At 42.9% G+C, this 27527-nt stretch overlaps 1 protein-coding gene across 1 annotated transcript in view; it reads right to left on the minus strand.

Annotated features, from left to right (window-relative positions):
- LOC126258655 (cleft lip and palate transmembrane protein 1-like protein) overlaps window positions 1–27527 on the minus strand; it is a 163513-nt gene that overhangs the window by 52071 nt on the left and 83915 nt on the right. The window contains exon 4 of the mRNA XM_049955658.1: window positions 6344–6486. Coding sequence (XP_049811615.1) covers window positions 6344–6486 — 143 coding nt within the window. The remainder of the gene's footprint in view (window positions 1–6343; window positions 6487–27527) is intronic.

A 27527-nucleotide genomic window follows, 5' to 3' on the forward strand; every position in this document is an offset into this window, starting at 1 on the left:
CACTCCTGAACATCCCTAGGTCCACTGCTTCCAATGTCATAGTGCAGTGGAAATGAGAAGGGACACATACAGCAAAAAAGCATACAGGCCGACCTCGTCTATTGACTGACAGAGACCACCGACAGTTGAAGAGGGTCGTAATGTGTAATAGGCAGACATCTATCCAGACCATCACAGAGTAATTCCAAAGTGCATCAGGATCCACTGCAAGTACTATGACAGTTAAGCAGGAGGTGACAAAACTTGGATTCCATGGTCGAGCAGCTGCTCATAAGCCACACATCATGCTGGTAAATGCCAATAGATGCCTAGCTTGGTTTAAGGAGCGTAAACATTGGATGACTGAACAGTGGAAAAATGTTATGTGGAGTGACGAATCACAGTACACAGCATGGCGATACGATGGCAGGGTGTGGGTATGGCAAATGCCCAGTGGACATCATCTGCCAGCGTCTGTAGTGCGAACAGCAAAATTCGGAGGTGGCGGTGTTATGGTGGTTTTAAACACCTTCTTGCTTCCCACTGTTGAAGAGCAGCTATTCAGGGGTGGCGATTGCATCTTTTAACACAATCAAGCACCTATTCATAATTCACAGCCTGTGGCAGAGTGGTTACACAACAATAACATCCCTGTACTGGACTGGCCTGCACAGAGTCCTGACCTGAATTCTATAGAACATCTTTGGGATGTTTTGGAACTTCAGTTTCATGCCAGGCCTCACCAACCAACATCGATACCTCTCCTCAGTACAGCACTCCATGAAGAATGGGCTGCCATTCCCCAAGAAATCTTCCAGCACCTGATTGAACATATGCCTGCGAGAGTGAAAGCTGTTATCAACGCTAAGGGTGGGCCAACACCATACTGAATTCCAGCATTACTGATGGAGGACGCCACAAACTTGTATGTGGAAGTAGTAAATTGTCTAACACTTTAAATGTCACCACATCCAAGTTAAAACTGATTGCGAGAAAGAAAACAAAACCACACATTTTCACAGCACAGTATTTTCTTTGTTGCAGTTGGTTTAAACAGAAAAAAATATGTTGCTGTTTAAAAATATATATAGCCTTTATCCATCTGAATTTCAGTAGGGTATCATGTAACAATTTGAAGTAAAATGGTCAAGAACCTTGTGAGATTTTTGCTATTAACATTCCCCTTTATATTTTAAATACATATTTATACATCGAATATCTTACAAAAATATAAATCCAGTCACCATCCAAATGTTTATTATAGCATCGTGTAAAAATTTGAAATAAATAGGTCAAAAACTTCTAGAAAATTTTGCTAATAACATTTCTCTTTTAAGTATTAAATTTATATTTATTTACCATATATATTTAAAAATATGTAAGCTATGTTTGCCCAAACGTTTATTAAAGCATTGTGTAAAAATCTGAAGTAAATAGGTCAAAAACTTTATGAATTTCTTACTAAAAATGTTTCCCCTTTATGTACTATACAGGGTGTTACAAAAAGGTACAGCCAAACTTTCAGAAAACATTCCTCACACACAAATAAAGAAAAGATGTTATGTGGACATGTGTCCAGAAACGCTTCATTTCCATGTTAGAGCTCATTTTAGTTTCATCAATATGTACTGTACTTCCTCGATTCACCGCCAGTTGGCCCAATTGAAGGAAGGTAATGTTGACTTCAGTGCTTGTGTTGACATGCGACTCATTGCTCTACAGTAGTAACATCAAGCACATGAGTACGTAGCATCAACAGGTTAGTGTTCATCACGAACGTGGTTTTGCAGTCAGCGCAATGTTTACAAATGCGGAGTTGGCAGATGCCCATTTGATGTATGGATTAGCACGGGGCAATAGCCGTGGCACGGTACATTTGTATCGAGACAGATTTCCAGAACGAAGGTGTCCCGACAGGAAGACGTTCAAAGCAATTGATCGGCGTCTTAGGGAGCACGGAACATTCCAGCCTATGACTCGCGACTGTGGAAGACCTAGAACGACGAGGACACCTGCAATGGACGAGGCAATTCTTCGTGCAGTTGACGATAACCCTAATGTCAGCATCAGAGAAGTTGCTGCTGTACAAGGTAACGTTGACCACGTCACTGTATGGAGAGTGCTACAGGAGAACCAGTTGTTTGCGTACCATGTACAGTGTGTGCAGGCACTATCAGCAGCTGATTGGCCTCCACGGGTACACTTCTGCGAATGGTTCATCCAACAATGTGCCAATCCTCATTTCAGTGCAAATGTTCTCTTTACGGATGAGGCTTCATTCCAATGTGATCAAATTGTAAATTTTCACAATCAACATGTGTGGGCTGACGAGAATCCGCACGCAATTGTGCAATCACGTCATCAACACAGATTTTCTGTGAACGTTTGGGCAGGCATTGTTGGTGACATCTTGATTGAGCCCCATGTTCTCCCACCTACGCTCAATGGAGCACGTTATCATGATTTCATACGGGATGCTCTACCTGTGCTGCTAGAACATGTGCCTTTACAAGTACGACACAACATGTGGTTCATGCACTATGGAGCTCCTGCACATTTCAGTCGAAGTGTTCGTACGCTTCTTAACAACAGATTCGGTGACCGATGGATTGGTAGAGGCGGACCAATTCCATGGCCTCCACGCTCTCCTGACCTCAACCCTCTTGACTTTCATTTATTGGGGCATTTGAAAGCTCTTGTCTACGAACCCCGGTACCAAATGTAGAGACTCTTCGTGCTCGTATTGTGGACGGCTCTGATACAATACGCCATTCTCCAGGGCTGCATCAGCACATCAGGGATTCCATGCGACGGAGGGTGCATGCATGTATCCTCACTAACGGAGGACATTTTGAACATTTCCTGTAACAAAGTGTTTGAAGTCACGCTGGTACGTTCTGTTGCTGTGTGTTTCCATTCCATGATTAATCTGATTTGAAGAGAAGTAATAAAATGAGCTCTAACATGGAAAGTAAGCGTTTCCGGACACATGTCCACATAACATATTTTCTTTCTTTGTGTGTGAGGAATGTTTCCTGAAAGTTTGGCCATACCTTTTTGTAACACTCTGTATATACATTTACACTCCTGGAAATTGAAATAAGAACACCGTGAATTCATTGTCCCAGGAAGGGGAAACTTTATTGACACATTTCTGGGGTCAGATACATCACATGATCACACTGACAGAACCACAGGCACATAGACACAGGCAACAGAGCATGCACAATGTCGGCACTAGTACAGTGTATATCCACCTTTCGCAGCAATGCAGGCTGCTATTCTCCCATGGAGACGATCGTAGAGATGCTGGATGTAGTCCTGTGGAACGGCTTGCCATGCCATTTCCACCTGGCGCCTCAGTTGGACCAGCGGTCGTGCTGGACGTGCAGACCGCGTGAGACGACGCTTCATCCAGTCCCAAACATGCTCAATGGGGGACAGATCCGGAGATCTTGCTGGCCAGGGTAGTTGACTTACACCTTCTAGAGCACGTTGGGTGGCACGGGATACATGCGGACGTGCATTGTCCTGTTGGAACAGCAAGTTCCCTTGCCGGTCTAGGAATGGTAGAACGATGGATTCGATGACGGTTTGGATGTACCGTGCACTATTCAGTGTCCCCTCGACGATCACCAGTGGTGTACGGCCAGTGTAGGAGATCGCTCCCCACACCATGATGCCGGGTGTTGGCCCTGTGTGCCTCGGTCGTATGCAGTCCCGATTGTGGCGCTCACCTGCACGGCGCCAAACACGCATACGACCATCATTGGCACCAAGGCAGAAGCGACTCTCATCGCTGAAGACGACACGTCTCCATTCGTCCCTCCATTCACGCCTGTCGCGACACCACTGGAGGCGGGCTGCACGATGTTGGGGCGTGAGCGGAAGACGGCCTAACGGTGTGCGGGACCGTAGCCCAGCTTCATGGAGACGGTTGCGAATGGTCCTCGCCGATACCCCAGGAGCAACAGTGTCCCTAATTTGCTGGGAAGTGGCGGTGCAGTCCCCTACGGCACTGCGTAGGATCCTACGGTCTTGGCGTGCATCCGTGCGTCGCTGCGGTCCGGTCCCAGGTCGACGGGCACGTGCACCTTCCGCCGACCACTGGCGACAACATCGATGTACTGTGGAGACCTCACACCCCACGTGTTGAGCAATTCGGCGGTACATCCACCCGGCCTCCCGCATGCCCACTATACGCCCTCGCTCAAAGTCCGTCAACTGCACATACGGTTCACGTCCACGCTGTCGCGGCATGCTACCAGTGTTAAAGACTGCGATGGAGCTCCATATGCCACGGCAAACTGGCTGACACTGACGGCGGCGGTGCACAAATGCTGCGCAGCTAGCGCCATTCGACGGCCAACACCGCGGTTCCTGGTGTGTCCGCTGTGCCGTGCGTGTGATCATTGCTTGTACAGCCCTCTCGCAGTGTCCGGAGCAAGTATGGTGGGTCTGACACACCGGTGTCAATGTGTTCTTTTTTCCATTTCCAGGAGTGTATATACCACATATGTAAAGAAATATGTGGTCTACGTCCATCCAAACATATCAAGTAAACATTTGAATTAAATTGGTGAAGAACGTTTCAGGTTTGCTAAAACATATATAATACGTAGCCTAGGTCCATCCAAACCCTTATTAGATTATCTTATACACTTATTAGAGTATCTTATAAAATGTAAAGTAAATTAGTCAAGAACTTTTCAAGATTTTTGATAACATTAAATGACAAGAGAATAGACTGAATATTCTAGAACATACAAACATTACAAACTTAAAAAATGCTGCTGAGAATCTTCTAGAAATGATTAATACTAACTATTTGCTGGATTTGAACTGACAACCTGTACCATAGCAACCAGGGATGCTAATGACAACTCCATACAGTTCGAGGCAATTTGCACCCATTAACTTTTCCTGCATGTTTTCTGGTATCACTTACCTATCTTCTCATTATATCATAATCTCAACGTTACCCATTCTTTGAGTCTAGTACAGAGCTTCTTTAGTCCAACTATCATTCATTTGCCTGACTACATGTCCTGCCTGCACATCTCAATTTTGTTTACACTACAATCATAAAATTACATCTTCCACTTCAGCCTGTTCCCCAATCCATTTGATTGATTTCCTCCCTCCCTCTATCTATCTCTCTCTCTCTCTCTCTCTCTCTCTCTCTCTCTCTCTCTCTCTCTCTCCCCCTCCCTCCCCTTTCATAGTCTGTTCAATCATTGTCTTCAACTGTTCTTAATATAAAAACTCATTCACTGGTTCAACAATTTCACACTTAATGTTACCATTTTCTTTTCAATGTGTTATCTTAGTATTATTATAATTCATTTTCATACTTGCTCAATTAAGTTCTGCAATAATTTTTCAATTTTATCTGCACTACATACGAAAGATGGTGATTGATGTATATTACATTACCTTCTGTTCATTGGTAGTTTTCCCAGTTTTAGAATTTGAAACATTCCTCCTGGGTTCTGGGAATAGCTTTGGTGATTGAAAAGATCATTGTTTCACTCCTCTTTCAATTTCGAATTTCTCACTATTATGATTACGCATAATGGAAACTGTATCATTGATGAAGGAAGCATTTCAAATTTTCGTGACTTTGTATGCTGCATCACATATCAAATTCAGGATGTCTACTTTTTGCAGGCGGTGGGATACCTGCTACAGTATCCGCAAATGGTTCTTCAAATTCAAGTCCTTGAACGGAACAGTACTGCAGTGTTGTTCATTGATTAAATTTATTTATTGTGAGGGTAATTTCAACTGCCACAGTAAAAACTAAATGGAAGTATATTTATACGAGCCCAGTTGCTGGTCTGATTGTATGACAGGCAACAAGGATATTTGAAAAAGTGTGGCATGCTTGCACTGTGACTGGTGGTCACCACTTTGACAGATGATACAAACTTAAGCTGTTGCTACAAAACCTAAGTTATTAAAATACACTGTTTAACATCATTTAGCAGCTGTACTGTTTGATCTGTAAGTGGTGGGTAACACTATAAAACATGCCCCCCACCCCCACAAAAAACAAAACAAAAAAAATCCATAAATAGCTGTTTATTTATAAATGTGAAATTCACAAACTACAATTCCTACAACTGATTCTTTCCTTGTTTGTTAGCTCACTATGCGCATGATATTAATGACTTATATGAGATAAAAATCAGGGACCCAAAAGCAAAGATGCAAATTATAATTGAAAAGTAAACCTATGATACAAGTGAATAATAACAAGATAAAATTTTTACAAAAATGGAGTTCATTAAGAAAATATATTAGCCACACATATTTATTTGGATCTGTTAAATTTATGAAACAAAGAAGAGACTCAACATACACTAGAAGCTGTGCAATTTCCGGTGGCAAGTTCTTCACAGGAAATTTGATGTCATCAGTTAATATATTAAATGTTATTCTTGATTTTAGATGAGCCACAGGTCTAATAGATTTTCCACTGATGTTTTCGTCAATCTTGTTTTCCTACATACAAAAGGAAAGCGCACATAAAAACCCATACCATTTCCAATTCTTCTTTACAACAGAAACTTATTTTAAAAGTCTTTATTGTTCTCACAATCTGAACAAAAGTATCAAGAAGACCTTGCACCAGAATGGTGCTAAATTTGCAATAAAGGCACATTTTAAAATAGACACTGACTCTTAAGAATTGAGAAACTAGAGATCAGAAACAAGCAGCAAGGATGTGAAGTATAAACAGACATATAACACAAAATAAATGAAGCCTTTGGAATTACAAACAGAAATGAATGAATGAATAAATAAATAAATAAATGAAAAAATAAACTGCTAGTAAAAACACATATCAATGCTAAAACAATGTCATGAAGTAACATATGAACTGTAATCACAGAAGTTAAAGAAGAAGCAGAAAGGAACAAGGATGAAGAGGGAAAGTGAAGGACAACAATTGGGAAAGATATGCAGGGAAGAGGATTATAAACAGCCACACATTTTACCATTTTGAAAATTAGAAAAATCTTAACTCAGAGGAAACAGAATAAGAATGAGGATGAGAGAGGGATAAAGTAAATTAGTCCAGCTAAAAATCAAATGGCTTCTGAGAAGCTACTATCTACTCCATGTTCAGTTCTGTCTTATTTGCTGGAAAATATGACCATGTTTTCCTTAAGTGGCAACATTAAATGAAAAGCATCATTAACAAATATAGCACTGAATAGTGTGGGTATACTGCATGTTCTACATCAGTATCACCCACAGATACAAGACAAAAGAACTGAGTAGAATACTGCTGCTCATGTTAACAATCTGGAACAAAAGAGGTTGACAGAAACCAAATGCCATTTAACTTGAGAATGCTATTCAACACATTTCAAGTCAGTAGTTATTGTAACAACACACAATTGTTTATGTCATAATACGAAAACACTCTTAACACTTAGAGTCGTGTCGTGTGACGAGGGCCTCCCGTCGGGTAGACCGTTCGCCTGGGTCAAGTCTTTCGATTTGACGCCACTTCAGCGACTTGCGCGCCGATGGGGATGAAAATGATGATGATAAGGACAACACAACACCCAGTCCCTGAGCGGAGAAAATCTCCGACCCAGCCGAGAATCGAACCCTGGCCCTTTGGATTGACAGTCTGTCGCGCTGACCACTCAGCTACCGGGGGTGGACAACACTTAGAGTGCCAATCTAATCAACTGACAGGACATAAAAATTTCGGTAGACTGTCAATCCCCTCATTTGATGGGGTACAATTTCTCCTGTTTTTAAATACGAAATCATGTACATTGATGGGGATGAGCAGTATTCACTGCTGGCTAGTCTTCTTAATAAATATTGGAAAACCACAAAAATGGTCAACTTTCTAAGAAGCAGTGAGGTTTATGTGGCTGACAGTCAAAGTGTTAAGAAATTTTACGAATCTATTGAAGGGCTGTATGCCAACACAGAACCACTTAAAAAAGCCTAAACTGTGTGAGAGAAGATCTTTGATACTTTAGAAATAGCTCAAACGTGTGAATGTAGATTTCCTTGCAGTTGCTTTCAACATAAACATACATCCATATAAATATACATAAATACATATAGCCCAAATCATTGTAATTAATAATCAAACATATATAGGTACTAGGCAATGTGTTATGGTGCTCCGGTGCCTGCACTGCTAATTATACAATTAAATTAATGTTGAGTAAGACACTGGTTTACAGAGGATAGGTGATGTATTTGTGAGATGTAAATGATTGTGGCTTGAACACCAACAGTAGATAATCACTTGTGGGGGATGCACCATTATTTTGAATCATATTTTTGAGAATGAATTTACTTAGTCTAAGCAGTGATGAAGTAAAAATATTATAAACAGCAAGAGAAGAGAAAACATGACTGAAGAAAAGCAGAAGATGAGAGGGTGAATAGATATATTCCAAAGCTAAACTATGCAGCAAATCAAAGAAATTGAAACCTTACTAATATAGTTTGACAGAGCATTTAAAGCTTTACTGATAAACATGTTGAAAATTAAATTAACCTGCAAATTGGTATAAAAATAACTGTCAGAAAAAGGTCACCTTATTTCTAACCAATAGAACACTTTTTTACTGTGTTTTCTTCAAAAGCTACTATGCAATCTTCCAGAAAACTTATTTTCACACAAAATAAGCTTAAGTTCATCAATTTTCATATGCAACTTGAAGTTAATAGTATTTTGTCGTACACACATTGTTCCATAGTTTTTATTTCAGCTAATCATACTCATACTTAATTCAGATTGGTTGTTGAAACATTTTCCACCAAAATTATTCATGTGAGTTTTTCTAATGGTGGATTCTTAATTTTCAGTTTTTATTATTGCATACTTTAAACAAACAATGACAAGAAATTTAAGATAAAATATAATAACAAGATGTACGCTTTTCAGTAGTTTATTATTTGTTGCATGAATCATCCAGCTTGCAATAAAAGTAGTAAGCATTTAAGTAAATTTATGTATGTAATATGATTGTGTCATAAGTTTATCTACATAATACAAACTATTGACAACCATTGTTTTTATACACTTCGCTTAGTATATAATATTCATTCAGTATCATATTTATGTTTGCTGTTATTTTGTGCACTTAACTAAGTATTTATGGTTATCTTTCATATGTTTGTGTATACAGTATCTTGCATATATGAATAAAATGTGTGTAACTGTAAAACAAAAAGTTAAAAACACAATTAAAAACTTAAACATTTTGAAAAATTAAACATTTAAAAAAAATTAAAAAAACAGAAGACAAAATAAAAAATATTAAACAAAAATTAAAACAACAAATAAGTAAGACAAAAACCCTTCCGCAGGCATGTTACCTTGACCTGGTGGTGAGGCTTGTGTGGTCTGAGGAGACAGTAGGCTGCACTGGGCAGGTTCAACTATACCAGGCATGTAATTGTAGAGGAGCCAGACTAATGCTGCCCAACTCAAACAATATGGTTCAACAGATAATAAAAAAAGAAGTATACCAGATCAGTCATTGTCAGAGACAACAAAAATCTATATCAGTTGCTAAGCTAAGGCAGTCTATGGTCAAAATTATGGTAGAATAAAAGTTAGGAACGAGAATGAAAAATGCTCCTACCGCAGCATAAAAAAGGCAGGTATGACCTGGGCAAAGTGAGGGATGTTGGTTGGTTTGTGGGATTAAAGGGACCAGACTGCGACGGTCATCGGTCCCTTTTTCCAAAAAAAAATTAAAACCACCCAAACAGAATAAAAACGAACAACAGGAAGGACGTCAGACGACACAGGACAAGAAATACTCCGACAGAGATCAGACAAAACAAATTAAAATCACACAGAGTGTGACAGTGGTTGGGCGACCATAGAAACAAAAAAGGAAAAGCCAACCACCGGGAAACACATTAAAAACGCAGACTAAAATCGTAGGTCAAAGGCCAGAATCAACACAAAAGGACATAACAAACACTCAGATGAGACGATAAAAACCCCCTGCCCGAATAAAACGTAAAACTAAGCCAGCCATAGCAGGGTCATCAGATAAAAGGGCAGGGAGCATATCAGGCAGCGCAAAGGTCTGCCTGAGCACAGCTAAAAGCGGACACTCCAATAAAATGTGGACCACAGATAAAACGGAGCCGCAGCGACACAGAGGTGGGTCCTCACAGCTCAATAAGTGTCTGTGCGTCAGCCGAGTGTGCCCAATGCGCAGTCGGCAGAGGACGACAGACTCCTTGCAAGAGACACGCAAGGAGGAGTGCCACACAGTCGTTGTCTCCTTGACGGCACGAAGTTTGTTATGGGTGGCCAGACCGCGCCATTCAGCGTCCCAAAGCGAGGAAATGTGTTGGCGGAGGACTGCCCTCAAATCAGTCTCTGGGAGGCCAATGTCCAGAGATGGTGTACTGGTGGCCTCTTTCGCCAGGTGGTCAACATTTTCATTTCCGGGTATCCCAACATGGCCCGGGGTCCAAACAAAGACCACAGAGTGGCCGCAACGCGCAAGAGTATGCAGGGACTCCTGGATAGCCATCACCAGACAAGAACGAGGAAAACACTGGTCGAGAGCTCGAAAACCGCTCAGGGAATCGCTACAGATCACTAAGGACTCACCTGAGCAGCAGCGGATATACTCTAGGGTACGAAAGAGGGCGACCAGCTCAGCAGTGTAAACGCTGCAGCCAACCGGCAATGAACATTGTTCGGAATGGTCCCCTACAGTAAGCGCATAACCGACACGACCAGCAACCATCGAGCCGTCAGTGTACGCAATGCCAGAGCCCTGATACATTGCAAGGAGGGAAAGAAAGCAGCGGCGGAAGGCCTCCGGAGGGACTGAGTCCTTCGGGCCCTGTGCCAATTCCAGCTGAAGGCGAGGGCGAGGCACACACCATGGGGGTGTATGCAGAGGTGCCCGGAAAGGAGGCAGAAGAGGTAAAGCCCCAAGCCCGGAGAGAAGCTCTCGGACGCGGACCGCGATCGTACAACCTGACCGGGGCCGACATTCTGGCAGATGGACGACCGATCGTCGGAACAGGAGACGACAGTTTGGATGCCCAGGCAAGCTAAAAACATGGGCAGCATAAGCGGCCAGTAAATTTTGGCACCTGAACCGCACTGGAGGGACACCTGCCTCCGCAAGTATGCTGTCCACTGGGCTGGTCCGGAAAGCACCAGTGGCAAGGCGTATGCCACAGTGTAGGATTGAGTCCAGTACCCGCAGCGCAGATGGGGATGCTGAGCCATAAGCCAGGCTCCCATAATCCAGACGAGACTGGATTAACGCCTGGTAGAGCCGTAACAGGGTAGATCGGTCGGCGCCCCAGCGGGTGTGGCTCAAGTATCTCAGAGCATTTAGATGCCGCCAACACGCCTGTTTAAGCTGACAAATATGAGGCAGCCAAGTCAGCCGGGCATCAAAAACTACACCCAAAAACCTGTGGGTCTCCACCACAGCAAGGAGTTCATCAGCAAGATAAAGCCGCGGCTCAGGATGGACTGTTCGGCACCGGCAGAAATGCATAACGCGGGTCTTGGCAGCCGAAAACTGAAAACCATGCGCTACAGCCCAAGACTGTGCCTTGCGGATAGCGCCCTGTAGCTGACGTTCAACAGCTGCAATGCCAGTAGAGCTGTAGTAAAGGCAGAAGTCGTCAGCATACAGGGAAGCGGAGACAGAATTTCCCATCGCTGCAGCGAGACCGTTTATTGCGATTAAAAACAGGCAGACACTGAGGACAGATCCCTGTGGTACCCCATTCTTCTGGACTCGGGAGGAACTATGAGAGGCCGCGACTTGCACGCGGAAGGTACGATACAACAGAAAATTTCGGATAAAGATCTGCAGAGGGCCCCGAAGACCCCATCCATGAAGCGTAGAAAGTATGTGATGACGCCATGTCGTATTGTACGTCTTCCGCATGTCGAAAAAGACAGAGACCAGGTGCTGACGGCGGGCAAAGGCAGTACGGATGGCCGACTCCAGACTCACCAGATTGTCGGTGGTGGAGCGGCCTTTACGGAACACACCCTGAGCCAGAAGGCCCCGAGACTCCAGTACCCAATTCAAGCGCCGACTCACCATCCGTTCGAGAAGCTTGCAAAAAACGTTGGTGAGGTTAATGGGGCGGTAGCTGTCCACCTCCAAAGGCCTCTTGCCTGGTTTCAAAACGGGGATGACAACGCTTTCCCGCCATTGCGACGGAAACTCACCCTCGACCCAGAGACGGTTGTAAAGGTCGAGGAGGCGTCGCTTGCAGTCCAATGGAAGGTGTTTCAGCATCTGACAGTGGATGCGATCTGGCCCAGGAGCGGTATCAGGGCAAGCGGCAAGGCCACTGCGAAATTCCCACTCACTGAATGGAGCATTGTAGGATTCAGAATGGTGGGTGCGAAAAGAAAGGCTCCGACGTTCCATCCGCTCTTTCATGGAGCGGAAGGCCAGTGGGTAATTGGAAGAAGCGGAACTAAGAGCAAAATGCTCTGCCAAGCTGTTGGCAATTTCGTTGGAGTCTGTACAAACTGCTCCATTCAGTGAGAGCACAGGGACACTGACAGGGGTCCGATAGCCGTAGAGGCATTGGATCTTGGCCCAGACCTGCAATGGAGAGACATGGAGGCCAATGGTGGACACATACCGCTCCCAGTACTCCTGCTTGCTTTGGCGGATAAGGCGGCGGGCCCGCGCACGCAGCCGTTTGAAGGTGATGAGGTGTTCAATGCAGGGGTGTCGCTTGTGACGCTGGAGCACCCGCCGGCGATCTTTAATCGCCTCAGTGATCTCAGGTGACCACCAAGGCACAATCCTCCTCCGAGGGGACCCAGAAGAACGGGAAATGGAAGATTCTGCGGCAGTAACGATGCTGGTGGTGACTGAGTGAACCACCGCATCAACGTCGTCATTAGAGGGAAGCTCAATAGCGGCAATGGAGGAGAACAAGTCCCAGTCAGCCTTATTCATAGCCCATCTTCTGGGGCGCCCAGAAGAGTGACGCCGTGGCAGTGACAGAAAGATCGGAAAGTGGTCACTACCACACAGGTCGTCATGCACCCTCCATTGGACAGACGGTAAGAGGCTAGGGCTGCAAATGGAAAGGTCGATGGCGGAGTATGTGCCACGCGCCACGGTGAAGTGTGGGAAGGAACCATCATTTAAAAGCGAAAGATCGAGCTGTGCCAATAAATGCTCAATGGTGGCGCCTCGACCTGTCGCCACCAACCCACCCCACAGAGGGTTATGGGCGTTGAAGTCGCCCAGTAACAGGAAAGGCGGTGGCAATTGGGCTATCAGCGCAGCCAGGACATGCTGCGCAACATCATCATCCGGTGGAAGGTAAAGACTGAAGACAGTAACAGCCTGTGGCGTCCACACCCGAACAGCGACAGCCTCTAAATGTGTTTGTAGAGGGACAGACTCGCTGTGGAGAGACTTAAGGACATATATGCAGACGCCACCAGACACCCTTTCATAAGCTGCCCGGTTCTTGTAATAACCCCAATAGCCACGGAGGGCGGGGGTTCGCATTGCTGGAAACCCCAAGTTTCCTGAAGAGCAATGCAGAAGAAAGGGTGAAGGCTGATAAGTTGGCGGAGCTCAGCTAGATGGTGGAAAAAACCGCTGCAGTTCCACTGGAGTATGAAATTGTCCATGGCTGAGAAGGCGTGAAGGGACTAGGAACGCAATTTACACCGCTTGTTCACTCGCTGCCACCGATTCAGAACCTGCACGAGTGACATCCATGGCGTCTGAGGGACCGGCGAGATCCAGGTCTTCAGCAGATGCCAGAATCTCGACCTCGTCCTCAGACGCTGAGCTTGTTGGAAGCGGTGGGACAGGTGCCACTGCAATGTCGGGATTCTTGGGTACCTTTTTCTTTTTCAGCTTACTTCGCTCTGGCTTCGGTGGTTCAGGCTGGGAGGGCTTCACTGGGTCAGTCTCAGGGACGGACGATGACTGTGAGGCCCTACGACCGGGGACCGGTGGTTGTTTGAGCCACTTGTGAGTGTCCACTTTTGTACCGGTCGGAACTTGCGAAGGGAGGTCCCCAAGGGACCCCTTCCTGGCGAGAGTAGCCGAAGAAGTCTTACGCTTCTCCGGCTGGGAAGGGGGAACTGATGTCCCCGATGGTTGGGGGGGGGGGGGGGGGGGCCTTGCTCCTGAAGTAGATGGAGCAGGAGCAACAGGGAGTGTAGTGGCCCCCACCATCAAGGGGGCAGGTGTGGTCCTTCGACTCTGAGAGCTGAATGGAGCTGATGGAACTGCAGCAGGAGTGACAGTTGCGGCATAAGAAGATGTCATACGCACTGGATGAAGCCGATCATATTTCCACTTAGGCTCAGTGTACGTCAGTCGGTCGAGGGTCTTTATTTCCATGATTTTCCGCTCCTTCTGCAGAATTGGACAGTCCGGTGAGCAAGGGGGATGGTGCTCTCCGCAGTTGTCGCAGATGGGAGGTGGGGCACAGGGAGTATCAGAATGGGATGGTCGACCACAATCGCAACATAAGAGGCTGGAAGCACAGCGTGAAGACATATGGCCGAACTTCCAACACTTGAAGCACCGCATCGGGGGAGGGATATATGGCTTGACATCACAACGGTACACCATCACCTTGACCTTCTCAGGTAATGTGTCATCCTCGAAGGCCAAGATGAAGGCACCGGTGGCAACTTGATGATCCCTCGGACCCCGGTGGACACGCCGGACGAAATGGACACCTCGTCGCTCTAAGTTGGCGCGCATTTCGTCATCGGACTGTAAAAGAAGATTTCTGTGGAAAATAATGCCCTGGACCATATTTAAGCTTTTATGGGGCGTGATAGTTACGGAGACATTATTACAAGCGAGCAAGGCCCGCGACTGGGCGGAGGATGCCGTTTTTATCAACACCGATCCGGACCGCATCTTTGACAAGCCTTCCACCTCCCCAAATTTGTCCTCTAAATGCTCTACAAAGAACTGAGGCTTCACGGATATAAAGGATTCCCCATCAGCTCTGGTACAGACAAGATACCTGGGTGAATACGTCTCACTTCCATTCAATGCCTTTCGTTCCTCCCATGGTGTGGCGAGGGAGGGGAACGATTTGGGGTCATAAACGTCACCTTTAAAATGGGCCCTCGAATGCTTAGAGACTGCTGGTGGCTGGCCACAAGCAAGAGAAGATGTGCCACGCTTCATTGCGTGTCATCCACCCTGATGCCACCTACTCCGACCAAGGGCCCTCCCCACAGGCGCCACCCAGCCACAGCAAAGGCCACCTGGCAGGATGGCCATTGCTGGGAGTCCCGATGCCCCAGGGAGATGGGCATCTACTCCTTGGCTTACGTGGGGAGTTAACGGCGCAGACATCAGTAGAGCGATCCCTGTGTTGTCAGGGGGCTACAACCAACAGGGTACATGGCGAGCCCACCACAACGGACTGGCTACCATGCTGGATGTAAGGTGACATGTGGTCCATGGTCGCCATCAGTGCAGAAAATGGACCTGCACAGTGCTTGGCAGAAAGTGCACGCAGGAGCGTATCCATGCCCAAGAGATAGAGAGCGGGCAGGACTGCAATGCAACGACGAATAAGCTGGCGAAAGTTCTCAACGCAAGATGGACACAATACACCAAGTAAGGCGCCCTTCCCCAATCGGCTCGCTCTTTGGAAAAATTTTGAGATATGGAGGTCAAACCCGACAGGGGACCATCACATAAGGCCGAAACGTTGGAGACTCCTTTTAGTCGCCTCTTATGACAGGCAGGAATACCGCGGGCCTATTCTAACCCCCGAACCCGCACGGTGGAAAGTGAGGGATGTAAAAGAAGGGAAGTAGCTTTTGACGTATCTGACAGCTTCAAAAACATTTAGATCAAATCTTTTGACATAATCACTTTTTTTTTACAAGATATCCTTACATTCCCAGCGCAGTGAGCTCTCTTAGCTGCAATGTGTTGGCACACCAGCATCTTGCAATTTATAAGATAAGGTACCTGATCCTGTGCCCACAATCCAGAAGATTCACCAGCCATAGTACAGTAAACAATATGTAATATCATATGGCTGAAGAGCATACATATAATAGCTAAAAAAGTTTTTCTGGGCAAATAAAATTTCTGGGAGTGGATTTACTCCTGAGCGGACACTGAAGCATTTTTTTTATTTCTGGCTTGGGGGGGTATCCTGAGTGGGCCATTTCTCCCCCAAACTCACACCCTGGTACGTTTATGGTGAGTGGTGTAAGAACACATAAACAGAAATTTATGTGCTTCTAGAGAGTGGGGTGCATCTACAACAGGAAGAATCTGAGAGTGGGGGTGCATCTATAACAGGAAATATCTCTGAGTGGGGATGCTCACACACTAAACTTTAGTGGCATGTTGTGTCATATTGCACGACATGACAAATGCCGTTTTGGATGACTTGATGGCATGTGTCATATTATACAACTTGCATCATATATCATGTTGATTTATTTGACATGATGCATTATATCACATGACATAGGTAATACTGCTAATAAGTAAAAAAAGTGCAAATATGTCAAGATGTTTTGATTTAAATGTCGTTCAAGCTGTCATGTAAGTAAAAAAGCTAGTTCCTTTCTTTTTCCTTTCTAACTCTACCCAGGGCATATTTACATATTTTTGTGGTACGATTGGAGCATTTTTCAGTCTGGTTCCATAGTATGTGTGTCCACTGAATTTTAACATCCTTTTTTGATACCACATCCCAAACGCTTCCAGCTTCTTTTGCTCTGGTTCTTCCAGTTTCCTACAGTTAACTTTCCTGGAGCAATGTGCTCAAAACATACAGTTTCAGTGATTTAATTCTCATACCTAATCTTACAGTTCATACTAGTATATTTTCGTTGAAAACTTTCCCAATTAGTGACAGATCACATTATAAATTTTCTTCAGTGGAGCCATGTTTGAGTATCTTGCATCCTAGATAGCCTATTTCTATCCAAATTTAGATACGTTGAGCCAATTTTCAACAGGTTCAATTGAGTTAGCCACTTAATATTTTATTTACAAATGTTTATTTACTTAGAAAGCTCAGTTCTGTATTAAATGATATGTTTATGCCATTTAGCAGTCCAGCTAAATGTTACTTTCATTTAGAAGAGCAAAATCATCTGTAAACCTCAGCTTTTGTGTCTGTCCCACTTAATTTTTAAACTTGTTCTGGAGCATTGTTTAACTTTCTCAAATATGTCTCCATGAAATGACGATGATGATAATGATGATGATGATGATGATGATGATGATGATGATGATGATGACAATGATGATGATGATGATGATGACAATGATGATGATGATGATGACAATGATGATGATGGCAGAATTGTTTGGGCACATGACTGAGGTCCTTAGTGCAGATATGATGTATGTTGTATGAGGGTGGTTTGGAAAGTTCTCAGAACGGAATAGGAAAAAAGTACTTACATAACTGAAACTTTTTTAGTTTTCAATGTAGTCTCCTTGTACATTAATGCACTTGGTCCAACAATGTTCCAGTTCCTTGATCCCATCTCGAAAATGAGTTTCCTCCAGGCCTGAAAAATAGTTGTCAACTCCGGCTATCAATTCTTCGTTTGAAGTGAATCTTCGTCCAACAAGAAAAATTTTCAGTTTTGGGAAGAGATGGAAGTCTGACGGAGCCACATCAGGTGAATAAGATGGGTGTACCAACAATTCATACCTTAGTTTGTGTAATTTCACCATTGCGATGGCACATGTGTGCGGGCGCGCATTGTCTTGTCGCAGCATCCATCCTGCAGATAATTTTTTCATTTCTAATTCTTCAGTTAATATGTGATATACCCTTTCAGAGGACATCTGCTTTCATACCTTTCTTTACAAAGTACTTAATCACTGCTCGAATCTCGATTTTTTCCATATTCGCACATTACTGCGCGGGAACAACAACATAGTCACATCATCGCCACAGCTGTCTTCCAAGAACAACTGACGTGGCACTTGTTTACAGGCAACAGTCCAATGAATATCACGTGAACAACTCGTTGCATTAGCGTTGACCTCTCCTGGTTATTCCAAGAACTTTTCAAACCACCCTTTTATATCTGATGAGACAAGCATGGTTAAAATGACTAAGTGTTCAAAATTGTCTCTGCTTCTTTGGTAACTCCATTTTACAACAGTTACTGAATAGATGCTCTCCATTTTCCTCTGTCCTGTGCCAGTTCCTTGATCCATGTTTAATGTCATCCAGCATTTCTAAGTCCCCTTCTTCCTCTGCCCCTCTTTCCTGTACTCTTGTCTTCAATGGCTCTTGGTTGCAGACAATTTCTTCACAATATAAGTCCCAGCCAATATTTTCCTCACTCTTATCATTTCCACTAGTTGTCTTTGCTCTCCTATTCTCAGAAGTACTTCTTGATTCATGATTCTATTATTGTATTACACTTTAAGCATTTTTCGCCAACACGCATTTCAGTATTATTCCAAGTATATTTCCGTATTATTTTCGACTGTCTATAATTCCCTGCCATATGATACTACGCTCCAGACAAAACATTTTGTGAATCTCGTTCTAAGTCCTATCACAATTCTGAGTGTTACCAACAAACCTTTCACTCATTTACGCTACGCTTCTTATTTACTCCACACAACTTCCATTCTCTGTCACTACAAACCTATTACTTGTTACAAGGTCTTTCCATCCACTAATATACTGAGGGAACCACATTTTCTAATTCTCGTAGCTTTGGTCTTTCCTACATTTATCCTTCTTCAATACTCTTCCCCACCTTTATGCCCCTCTACACTTTCTTCATTTGATTCAGCCAATACTGTTTGATCAATGCATACTTAACTGACTTCATGCTGTTTTTATTCTGCCTCTTGCTTTTTCTAATGTGTTGTGTGTTAGTTTCTTAACATAAATATTCAGAAGTGTAGATGAAAAACATCATTATTTTCTAAGATATCTTCCGATACTAGGTTCATATGTTCCTCATTGCCAATCCCTTCTATTGTTATTTGTCCCGTAAACAGTTTCTCAAGCAGTATTCATGCCTTTCAGACTACATCAATATCTTTACAGGCCTTCATGAGGATACCAGAGTACATTTTAACTAACATCATTTCCCAATCAACAAAACAGGTACAAACCCCTGTTAACTTCTAATTCTCTTTATACTACCATCCTCAACTATCCAATAGCTCTATGTTTTTCTGAATTTTTCTTTTCGAATCTTCAGAGTACAAGCCTCCATAGGGCCTTTCTAATGTGGCAAAAGCAACTATCTGTCCTACAATATTTGCAATATTTGCCATTGTTTTACTTATTAAACAGACTTGAATGGCTTTAACTAAATCTTCAAGCCCAAATGCCCCCATCATACATCATATTAAGATGGCTGGTCAGTCTAGACATTCTGTTTTTCTCAGTGATGTTAATGCTTCAATTTGATATTTTATCACAGCTCATTGCTTTTCTCTTCCTTTGGTCCTGAATGGCATGCTCCAGTTCCCACCACAGTATCTTTGGTTTGCAGCTCACATCTCATTACATTCTAATCTAAGCTCCAGTCTTAGTCATGTATGATAATCTCCTTATGCTTCATATTTCTTTGGGGTACTTCATCCATATCTTTTTGTTCCCTTTTATGTAAGCTGTCGTCTTCCTATTTTTATTGAGAAGTCCATTTTAGCTGACTTTTCTTGGGCTTCATTCATTAGCTACATAACTGTGCTCTATATTTCTTCTAATTTACCTGGCTTTTCCAGTTCTGCAGTCTCCTCACATAGACTTCTTATCTATTCCACTCTGCCTGACAAGGTAAACCGAATAGTTCATTATTATTCCTCTCCTATAGAATGTTCATTGTTTCATTTCCCTGTTTATCCATTTTATCAAAAATACCTGATATATCCACACATTCCGATTCTTTTCCTTATTTTCCCAATATGTTGTTCTAAAGTTTCAAAACTATATTTTTAATCATCTTCCATTCTTTTGATACGGTCATATTCTCCACTCAATTTTCCAGTATTTCTTCAATGATTTGAGTGGAGGATTTAGATCCTCCAGTGGTCAAGATTGTACCAGAATAAAAACAAGCAAACAAACAAGTCTTCTCATATGTCAGTCCTTAAAAAAAAAAAGAGCTTAGAAAAAATGACAGAGCTCAAAGAAGAAATACATAAAAATACATTCAGCTGTCTGATCACTACACTAAAAATAAATGAGCCAGCCACTCTGCAACACACTAAAACCTCCATGCTAGAAATTTAGTCTGGAGTCTGGGCAACTCAGAAAATTTTACAATGTGTACCACACTTTCCTCACTGACAGCCAAAATTGATGCTAATTCCCCATGTAAATTCTCTCCTGGCCTCTAATCAGGATATAAATCACACATTGGCAAAAAATGGTGTACTGATATGGATACTCCACAAAGTGGTGGGTCCTTCACCAGAACAGAGCACCATCAATCAGATTGGATGGCGTATTTCCATTGCCAGGCACTAGATTTCAATCTCCAAAACTTATTTTCTGCCACTTCCAATTAGATTTCCTCTCACTCACTTATGATCTTCTGACACATAAAAGAGGTAATGACTTCAGAAGAGCAGCATATTTTTCTGCAATACATCCCTGACAACTGTCCTTGTCTGCTATGTCAGCTGCTTCATTTGTCTTGATCCTGTTGTGCCCTGGTACCCAGCAGAATACTAAATCCTGGCCATGTAGTAGAATAAGGATGTCCTGGACCACTCTAATCATATTCTCTGCTTGGTACAAGGGGCATTCATTACGTAATAACACTGTTTTTTCTAAAGGCAGGTTAGTTTTATCCAGGGTTTCAATACAACATATTATTCTCCACTCTTTTGGCTACGAAACACTGTTTTCAACATAATCTCCATTCAATGTGATGGCCTTATGCCACCTTACCCAGATGGGCTGTAAGCTCACATGGAACTACACTTCTGATAGATGTTGTAGCCAATGTCCTGCTGCATCAACAACCTCCCCCATCATCTGCCTACTACTTCCTGAGAAGTGCATCCATCATTGGGCCAAACAGATGGAAGTCAGAAGGTGAGAGATATGGACTGTAGCATGGGTTAGGAAGAACAGTCCAATGAGATTTTGTGAGCTGCTCTTTGGTGTACAGGCTTGTGTGAGGCCTTGCATTGTCAGGGAGAAGGAGAAGTTCATTTGCATTTTTGTAGCAACAAAAATGCTGAAGTCATTTCTTCACTTTCTAGAAGATAGCACATTACATTTCAGAGTTGACCGTTGCACTATGAGGGTTGACATCAAACACAATAACCCCTTCAGAGTCACAAAAGTCTGTACCCATGACTTTACCAGCTGAGGGTGCAGCTGTGAACTTTTTCCTCATAGGAGAGTTGGTGTGGCACCAGTCCATGGATTGCTGTTTTGTTTCCGGTTCAAAGTGATGAATCCATGTTTCATCACCTGTGATGATATTCAACAAACAGTTGTCACAATCAATCTCATAATATGCAGGCAGTTCTGCGCAGATAGTCCTTTGTTGCTGCTTATGGTCTACTGTTAGACAGTGAGGGACCCAAAGGGCACACACATTTGAGTAGCCCAATTGGTGGACAAGTGTCAGCTCTACCATCAGAGGCATCCAGTTGTGCAGTGAAGTGTCTGCTTGTGATCCGTCGATCATCTCCAATGACAATGTCCACACATTCCAACATTGCATGGGTCATACCTGTGTCCAGCCGGCTGGCATGCAGGAGACTGGACAGGTTTGCACAACCTTGCTGACGGACACCTTGCCCAACGACTCACCATGCATTCGTATACTGCTAGGTCTCCGTAGATATTTTGCAAGTGCCTGGTCTGGTTTTCCCTCAAAAGAAACTCAATTACAGCCCTCTGCTTAGAACACACCTCCACTGTAGACACCAATTTGAAAGCTACCTATAGCACTTCATGAAACTATAGGGCTGCAGTAGGAATATTTCATGATGTCCCACATCCGCATATTTTCAAATGAAGTTGGCTGAGGAAAAAAAAAAAACGTGTTGCAGTATTTACTGAATGCACTCATATATCTGAGAAATCATTTGGAGGGCACTAAGGCAACTAGCAAATGATAAACTTTTCTCCATCACACTGATCTGGTGCAGTGCCTATTTCATGTAGTTTTGCAAGTAGTTAAGTCAGTCCTCCTACATAGACTGTGGAATAAAATTTTGCGAACTGTGTAAATTATTGTACAAAAATTAACTGTAAACATTGCCAGAAGTGTCCTCTTCCTTAGAAATTGTCATATCTAAAATTACTCTGAGCCTGGTGCAAAATATTAGTATTTACCTCAATAATTTCTAAAAGATAGTTAATTTGCACAAATCTGAATGGGCCAAACTGCTAACAAATGGTTATTAAGAAGCTAATCCATTGATGGGTGAGCAGCTGTATGGTATATGGTGTATAGATGATTGTTGTAGGGACTATGTCTTCTTATATGCTTGCCACACCAGAATCAGTTGTCACCTGATATAAAGTGGTGGCTCACCAGTCTTAGCACAGAGGTTCAGAATGAGGCTGTTCCTAAACGCCTCTGTAACCAGCACGATTCCCAAATAGTGAACCATATTGAGGATCTTCAAGTAAGAATGTCGAACTGACCCACAGAGTCCACAACCATAATCAAGCATGGATAAAAGTGGAGTAGATAAAGTCACTCTGTTTCCCATGTCTTATGGGGTGCAATGCTTTTAGATCCTTTAGGGGTGGCAACCAACCAAGTTTTTCATCAAAAATGAGGCCTTCAATTCCCACCTTTTTTTTAATGGTGTCCCTTATTTTAATTTCTGAAAGTTTAAAAACACAGGGTGAGAAAATTAAAAACCAGTATTGTTCACTCATTTCTCCAGCCTGTTAAAAGTTAGTTGCAACTGCTTTGTGGTAGCTGGGAAACTGTAAGAAGAGCAAACACTGAAAATCATCTTCAAATCAGGAGTACTGTACAGGGCTCCTTACCGTGGGCAGAATGTCATTAATGGTACTTAAAACACTACCTTATATAAAGTGATTTGATTGGAAATTACTTACCCTGTATCCAGAATAACATGGAGACAAGAAGGAAAAAACAGCACAATTCAAAGACGAAAGCTCCACACATGAAGCTGCTTAAGCTTGGCACATGAAGTTGCTTAAGGATATTATGCCTCCAATGAGTGTAGTAGGCTCTCTCAAGATTGAAGAAGGCTTGTGTTAGGTTATGGCTGCACAAGGAGGACAGGTGCTAGCCACTTTCAACAAGATCAGATTATCGATGGTAGATGGGTCTCAAGCTCTATGGACCCAGATGAGGCACTGCTTGATCATGCTTTACAATCTTATCTGTAAAATTGGTGAGGATAGTACCATGTAAATCCTTCACAAGTTTGAGGGAAAAATTGGAACACCATCTTTCCATGAGTTTGGGAATTGTCCTAATTCAAAATGAAACCAAACACACCAAGTAGGGTTGTTTTAGTGTTTGGACTGAGATTCAGTAACATGCTGTAATGAAGGCTGTCATTGGCTAGTGATGTATCAAATGCAACAGGCAATACTGAATCCAACTTTTTACTGAGAAAGGGCAAGTAATACACTCCATCATTAGTAGAACTGAGCCAAACCACCCCCTCTATACTATCATTCAATATTGAAGGATAGCTTGATGCTGACCTGCCAACAACAGTTACGTAAATAAAATACTCCACAATAGCCTGTAAAATACCCTCTTCACCAGTCTGAAGAATACCATTCTTCATTTCAGCAGCAATTACACACCTTCGTCTGAAATCCTCCTAATGGTCTCTGATACAATCAATAGCTTTGTAAAATCATTTAAGGAATAAGATGGCATTTTGCTCTCATGGCTTTGAAGATGAGGTTCACAACTGATAGTCTCTCCTTGAACCTCTGCAGTGCCATACGTTTGTCCCTGATAGTGGGGCAATACTGCTGAAACCATGAGGCAACAGACTGTGTGTTAGTTGTCCTGAATATTATAGTACAGATATATCAGTGGTGTGAGAGATTGTGCTAGTGAAGAACTGTACATTCCTGGACACTGTTACTACATTCAAACACAGTCAACTGGCTGTACAGCATCTTAGTTTGCCTTGTTGGGCATCCATCTATGTGGCTTTCTTTCATCCACTGCTCTCCATAACAAAAAGGGTGATGGTGGAGGAAGGCTCTATGGAAGTGCTAAAGTGCATGCTCTGAGTAATGTTCAGAAGACATTAATCATCTGCTAACAAGAGGCTCTCAACAACTCGACCCTTGGAGCAAATGGTACAAGAGCCACATACCACATGATGTGCATTAAAATCCTCACAGAGGAAACAATCCAGGGGAGGTTTGTGATAAGGATACTCAGTCTCTCTTGCTCAACTGGTTCATAGGGATATCAGCAGGAGGAAAATGCAATAACTCTCCACAGCACACACAATGTAATAAAAACTGCTTTTAGACACACGTTTAGAATGACACACAAAGAAGGATATATTTCATCTGCAAAGATGGCTACTACTCCACCTCTAGCTCTCTTTCCACTTAGACCACCCCTTTCTGTGAAAGTTACAATCCCATAGCACAGGATGTCAAGTAACGTAAAATGTAAAATGTATTTCTTGAAAAAATCTCAAATGTTGACTCTGTGCTAGTAATCTGGCTTCCTCCTGTATTTTCAAACACAGTTTATTTTTTGGTATGATGATACACAATAATAAGAAATTACCAGTTTTGGCCCTCACCAGTTCCCTTCAGATCATAAGAATGATGATCTGAACATGGCCACTGATGGACGAATCTCCTTTGCCTGACAAAAAAAGGCAATCGCCCAAAAAAGGAGGACATAAAATGAAAACTCACTCAACGAGAGAGTATGATATGTTATTTCAGTGATCGTAAATCAAGACAATTTTACAAAGAACTCGGCAGTATGAGATCAGTTATCACCACAATGTTGCAACCACTCCAGCCTGAATGCTTGGACTGATTCAGTTGGGAAGGGTGTCACAAATCTATTGTATCTTCTACTGAGGCAAGCCGGCATGCAACTGTTTTAACTGGTCCTTGATATCCTGGATACTGTCATTGGGACAGTCATGGGGATTTTTCTGACCATGGGGGTAACTCAACATCATGCAGAAAGTTCACAGAGATATGTGCCATGTGATTGGAATACATTGCCCTGTTGAAAAATGACACCATGATACTGTTGCACAAGATGAAACAATAAGGCTGCAGCATGTGAGCGATGTACCACTTGTGACGAAGCAAGCTGGGATATTTTTCCTTCCCCTCTTGTTTTGTCATCTGCCTAATTAAATTCGTTTTTTTCATTTTTGAACTAATTACCATTAACATACATGAGTATAATCTGTATTTTCATAAAAGTTTTAAAGAATATAACACCAGATCTAATTTTGCGCTTAGTTTTATGTATGTAATTGATTTTCTACTTTATTTTAACTAGTCCTAGTTAGTATCTTTTGTCATAGGGTGAAATCAGTAATTGTTTCATAACTTAAATTCTACTGTTGACATACAAACAAATACAAAATCTGTACTAGTTATAAATACTTGGAGGAACAAATAACAGTATTCCTCAAGTATTTATTTGGCTCTATTTGAAAACATGTTAGCAAAGCCAGACCTTAATTAATTCCAAAGTATTTAACAGTTTTGTCCAAAGGATTGTTTACATTACTGTATTTATTAATTTCATGACATAATTCAGCTTAACCCTTGTAGTAGAAGAAATCAGTTTTTTTATGTAGTCAGTTAATTTAATGTGTTAAGTTTTAATTGTAATTTTTGTACATTTAACTTTGAACAATGTGTAGTTTCAACACCTATTATTGTGATGATATATAAGGGCCCGATTTTTGGTCATGGCACAGACAACAATGCATCAACTTAACAGTGAAATAAGTGTTACACCAATAGGCCGTGTGTTAAAGCAATGACAGTGTCTGTTCAATTCATTTGAAAGACTGAACTGTATGGTTAGGCTTTTACTGCTTGTTGATGTTCAATACGAACCTATTGTAGCACTATGTGGATGTTTGCCTGCTAACTATTAATGAGGCTTATGGGAAGTTAGAACAATAGTGCACGGGCCATATTACGAGGGCAGTTCAATAAGTAATGCAACACATTTTTTTTCTGAAACAGGGGTTGTTTTATTCAGCATTGAAATACGCCAGGTTATTCCCCAATCTTTTAGCTACACAACACTATTTTTCAACGTAATCTCCATTCAATGCTACGGCCTTACGCCACCTTGAAATGAGGGCCTGTATGCCTGCATGGTACCATTCCACTGGTCGATGTCGGAGCCAACGTCGTACTGCATCAATAACTTCTTCATCATCCGCTTAGTGCCTCCCACGGATTGCGTCCTTCATTGGGCCAAACATATGGAAATCCGACGGTGCGAGATCGGGGCTGTAGGGTGCATGAGGAAGAACAGTCCACTGAAGTTTTGTGAGCTCCTCTCGGGTGCGAAGACTTGTGTGAGGTCTTGCGTTGTCATGAAGAAGGAGAAGTTCGTTCAGATTTTTGTGCCTACGAACAAGCTGAAGTCGTTTCTTCAATTTCTGAAGAGTAGCACAATACACTTCAGAGTTGATCGTTTGACCATGGGGAAGGACATCGAACAGAATAACCCCTTCAGCATCCCAGAAGACTGTAACCATGACTTTACCGGCTGAGGGTATGGCTTTAAACTTTTTCTTGGTAGGGGAGTAGGTGTGGCGCCACTCCATTGATTGCCGTTTTGTTTCAGGTTCGAAGTGATGAACCCATGTTTCATCGCCTGTAACAATCTTTGACAAGAAATTGTCACCCTCAGCCACATGACTAGCAAGCAATTCCGCACAGATGGTTCTCCTTTGCTCTTTATGGTGTTCGGTTAGACAACGAGGGACCCAGCGGGAACAAACCTTTGAATATCCCAACTGGTGAACAATTGTGACAGCACTACCAACAGAGATGTCAAGTTGAGCACTGAGTTGTTTGATGGTGATCCGTCGATCATCTCGAACGAGTGTGTTCGCACACTCCGCCATTGCAGGAGTCACAGCTGTGCACGGCCGGCCCGCACGCGGGAGATCGGGAGATCAGACAGTCTTGCTTGACCTTGTGGCGATGATGACACACGCTTTGTCCAACGACTCACCGTGCTTTTGTCCACTGCCAGATCACCGTAGACATTCTGCAAGCGCCTATGAATATCTGAGATGCCCTGGTTTTCCACCAAAAGAAACTTGATCACTGCCCATTGTTTGTAACGCACATCCGTTACAGACGCCATTTTAACAGTTCCGTACAGCGCTGCCACCCGTCGGAAGTCAATGAAACTATACAAGACGAAGCGGGAATGTTTGAAAATATTCCACAAGAAATTTCCGGTTTTTCCAACCAAAATTGGCCGAGAAAAAAAATGTGTTGCATTACTTATTGAACTGCCCTCGTAAATGTGTATATGGGGAGGGGGGTTGTGAAAAGTGAAAGTAAACTGCTGT

This window comes from Schistocerca nitens, chromosome 1, assembly GCF_023898315.1.
Source record: "Schistocerca nitens isolate TAMUIC-IGC-003100 chromosome 1, iqSchNite1.1, whole genome shotgun sequence".
NCBI classification, from domain to species: Eukaryota; Metazoa; Arthropoda; class Insecta; order Orthoptera; family Acrididae; genus Schistocerca; species Schistocerca nitens.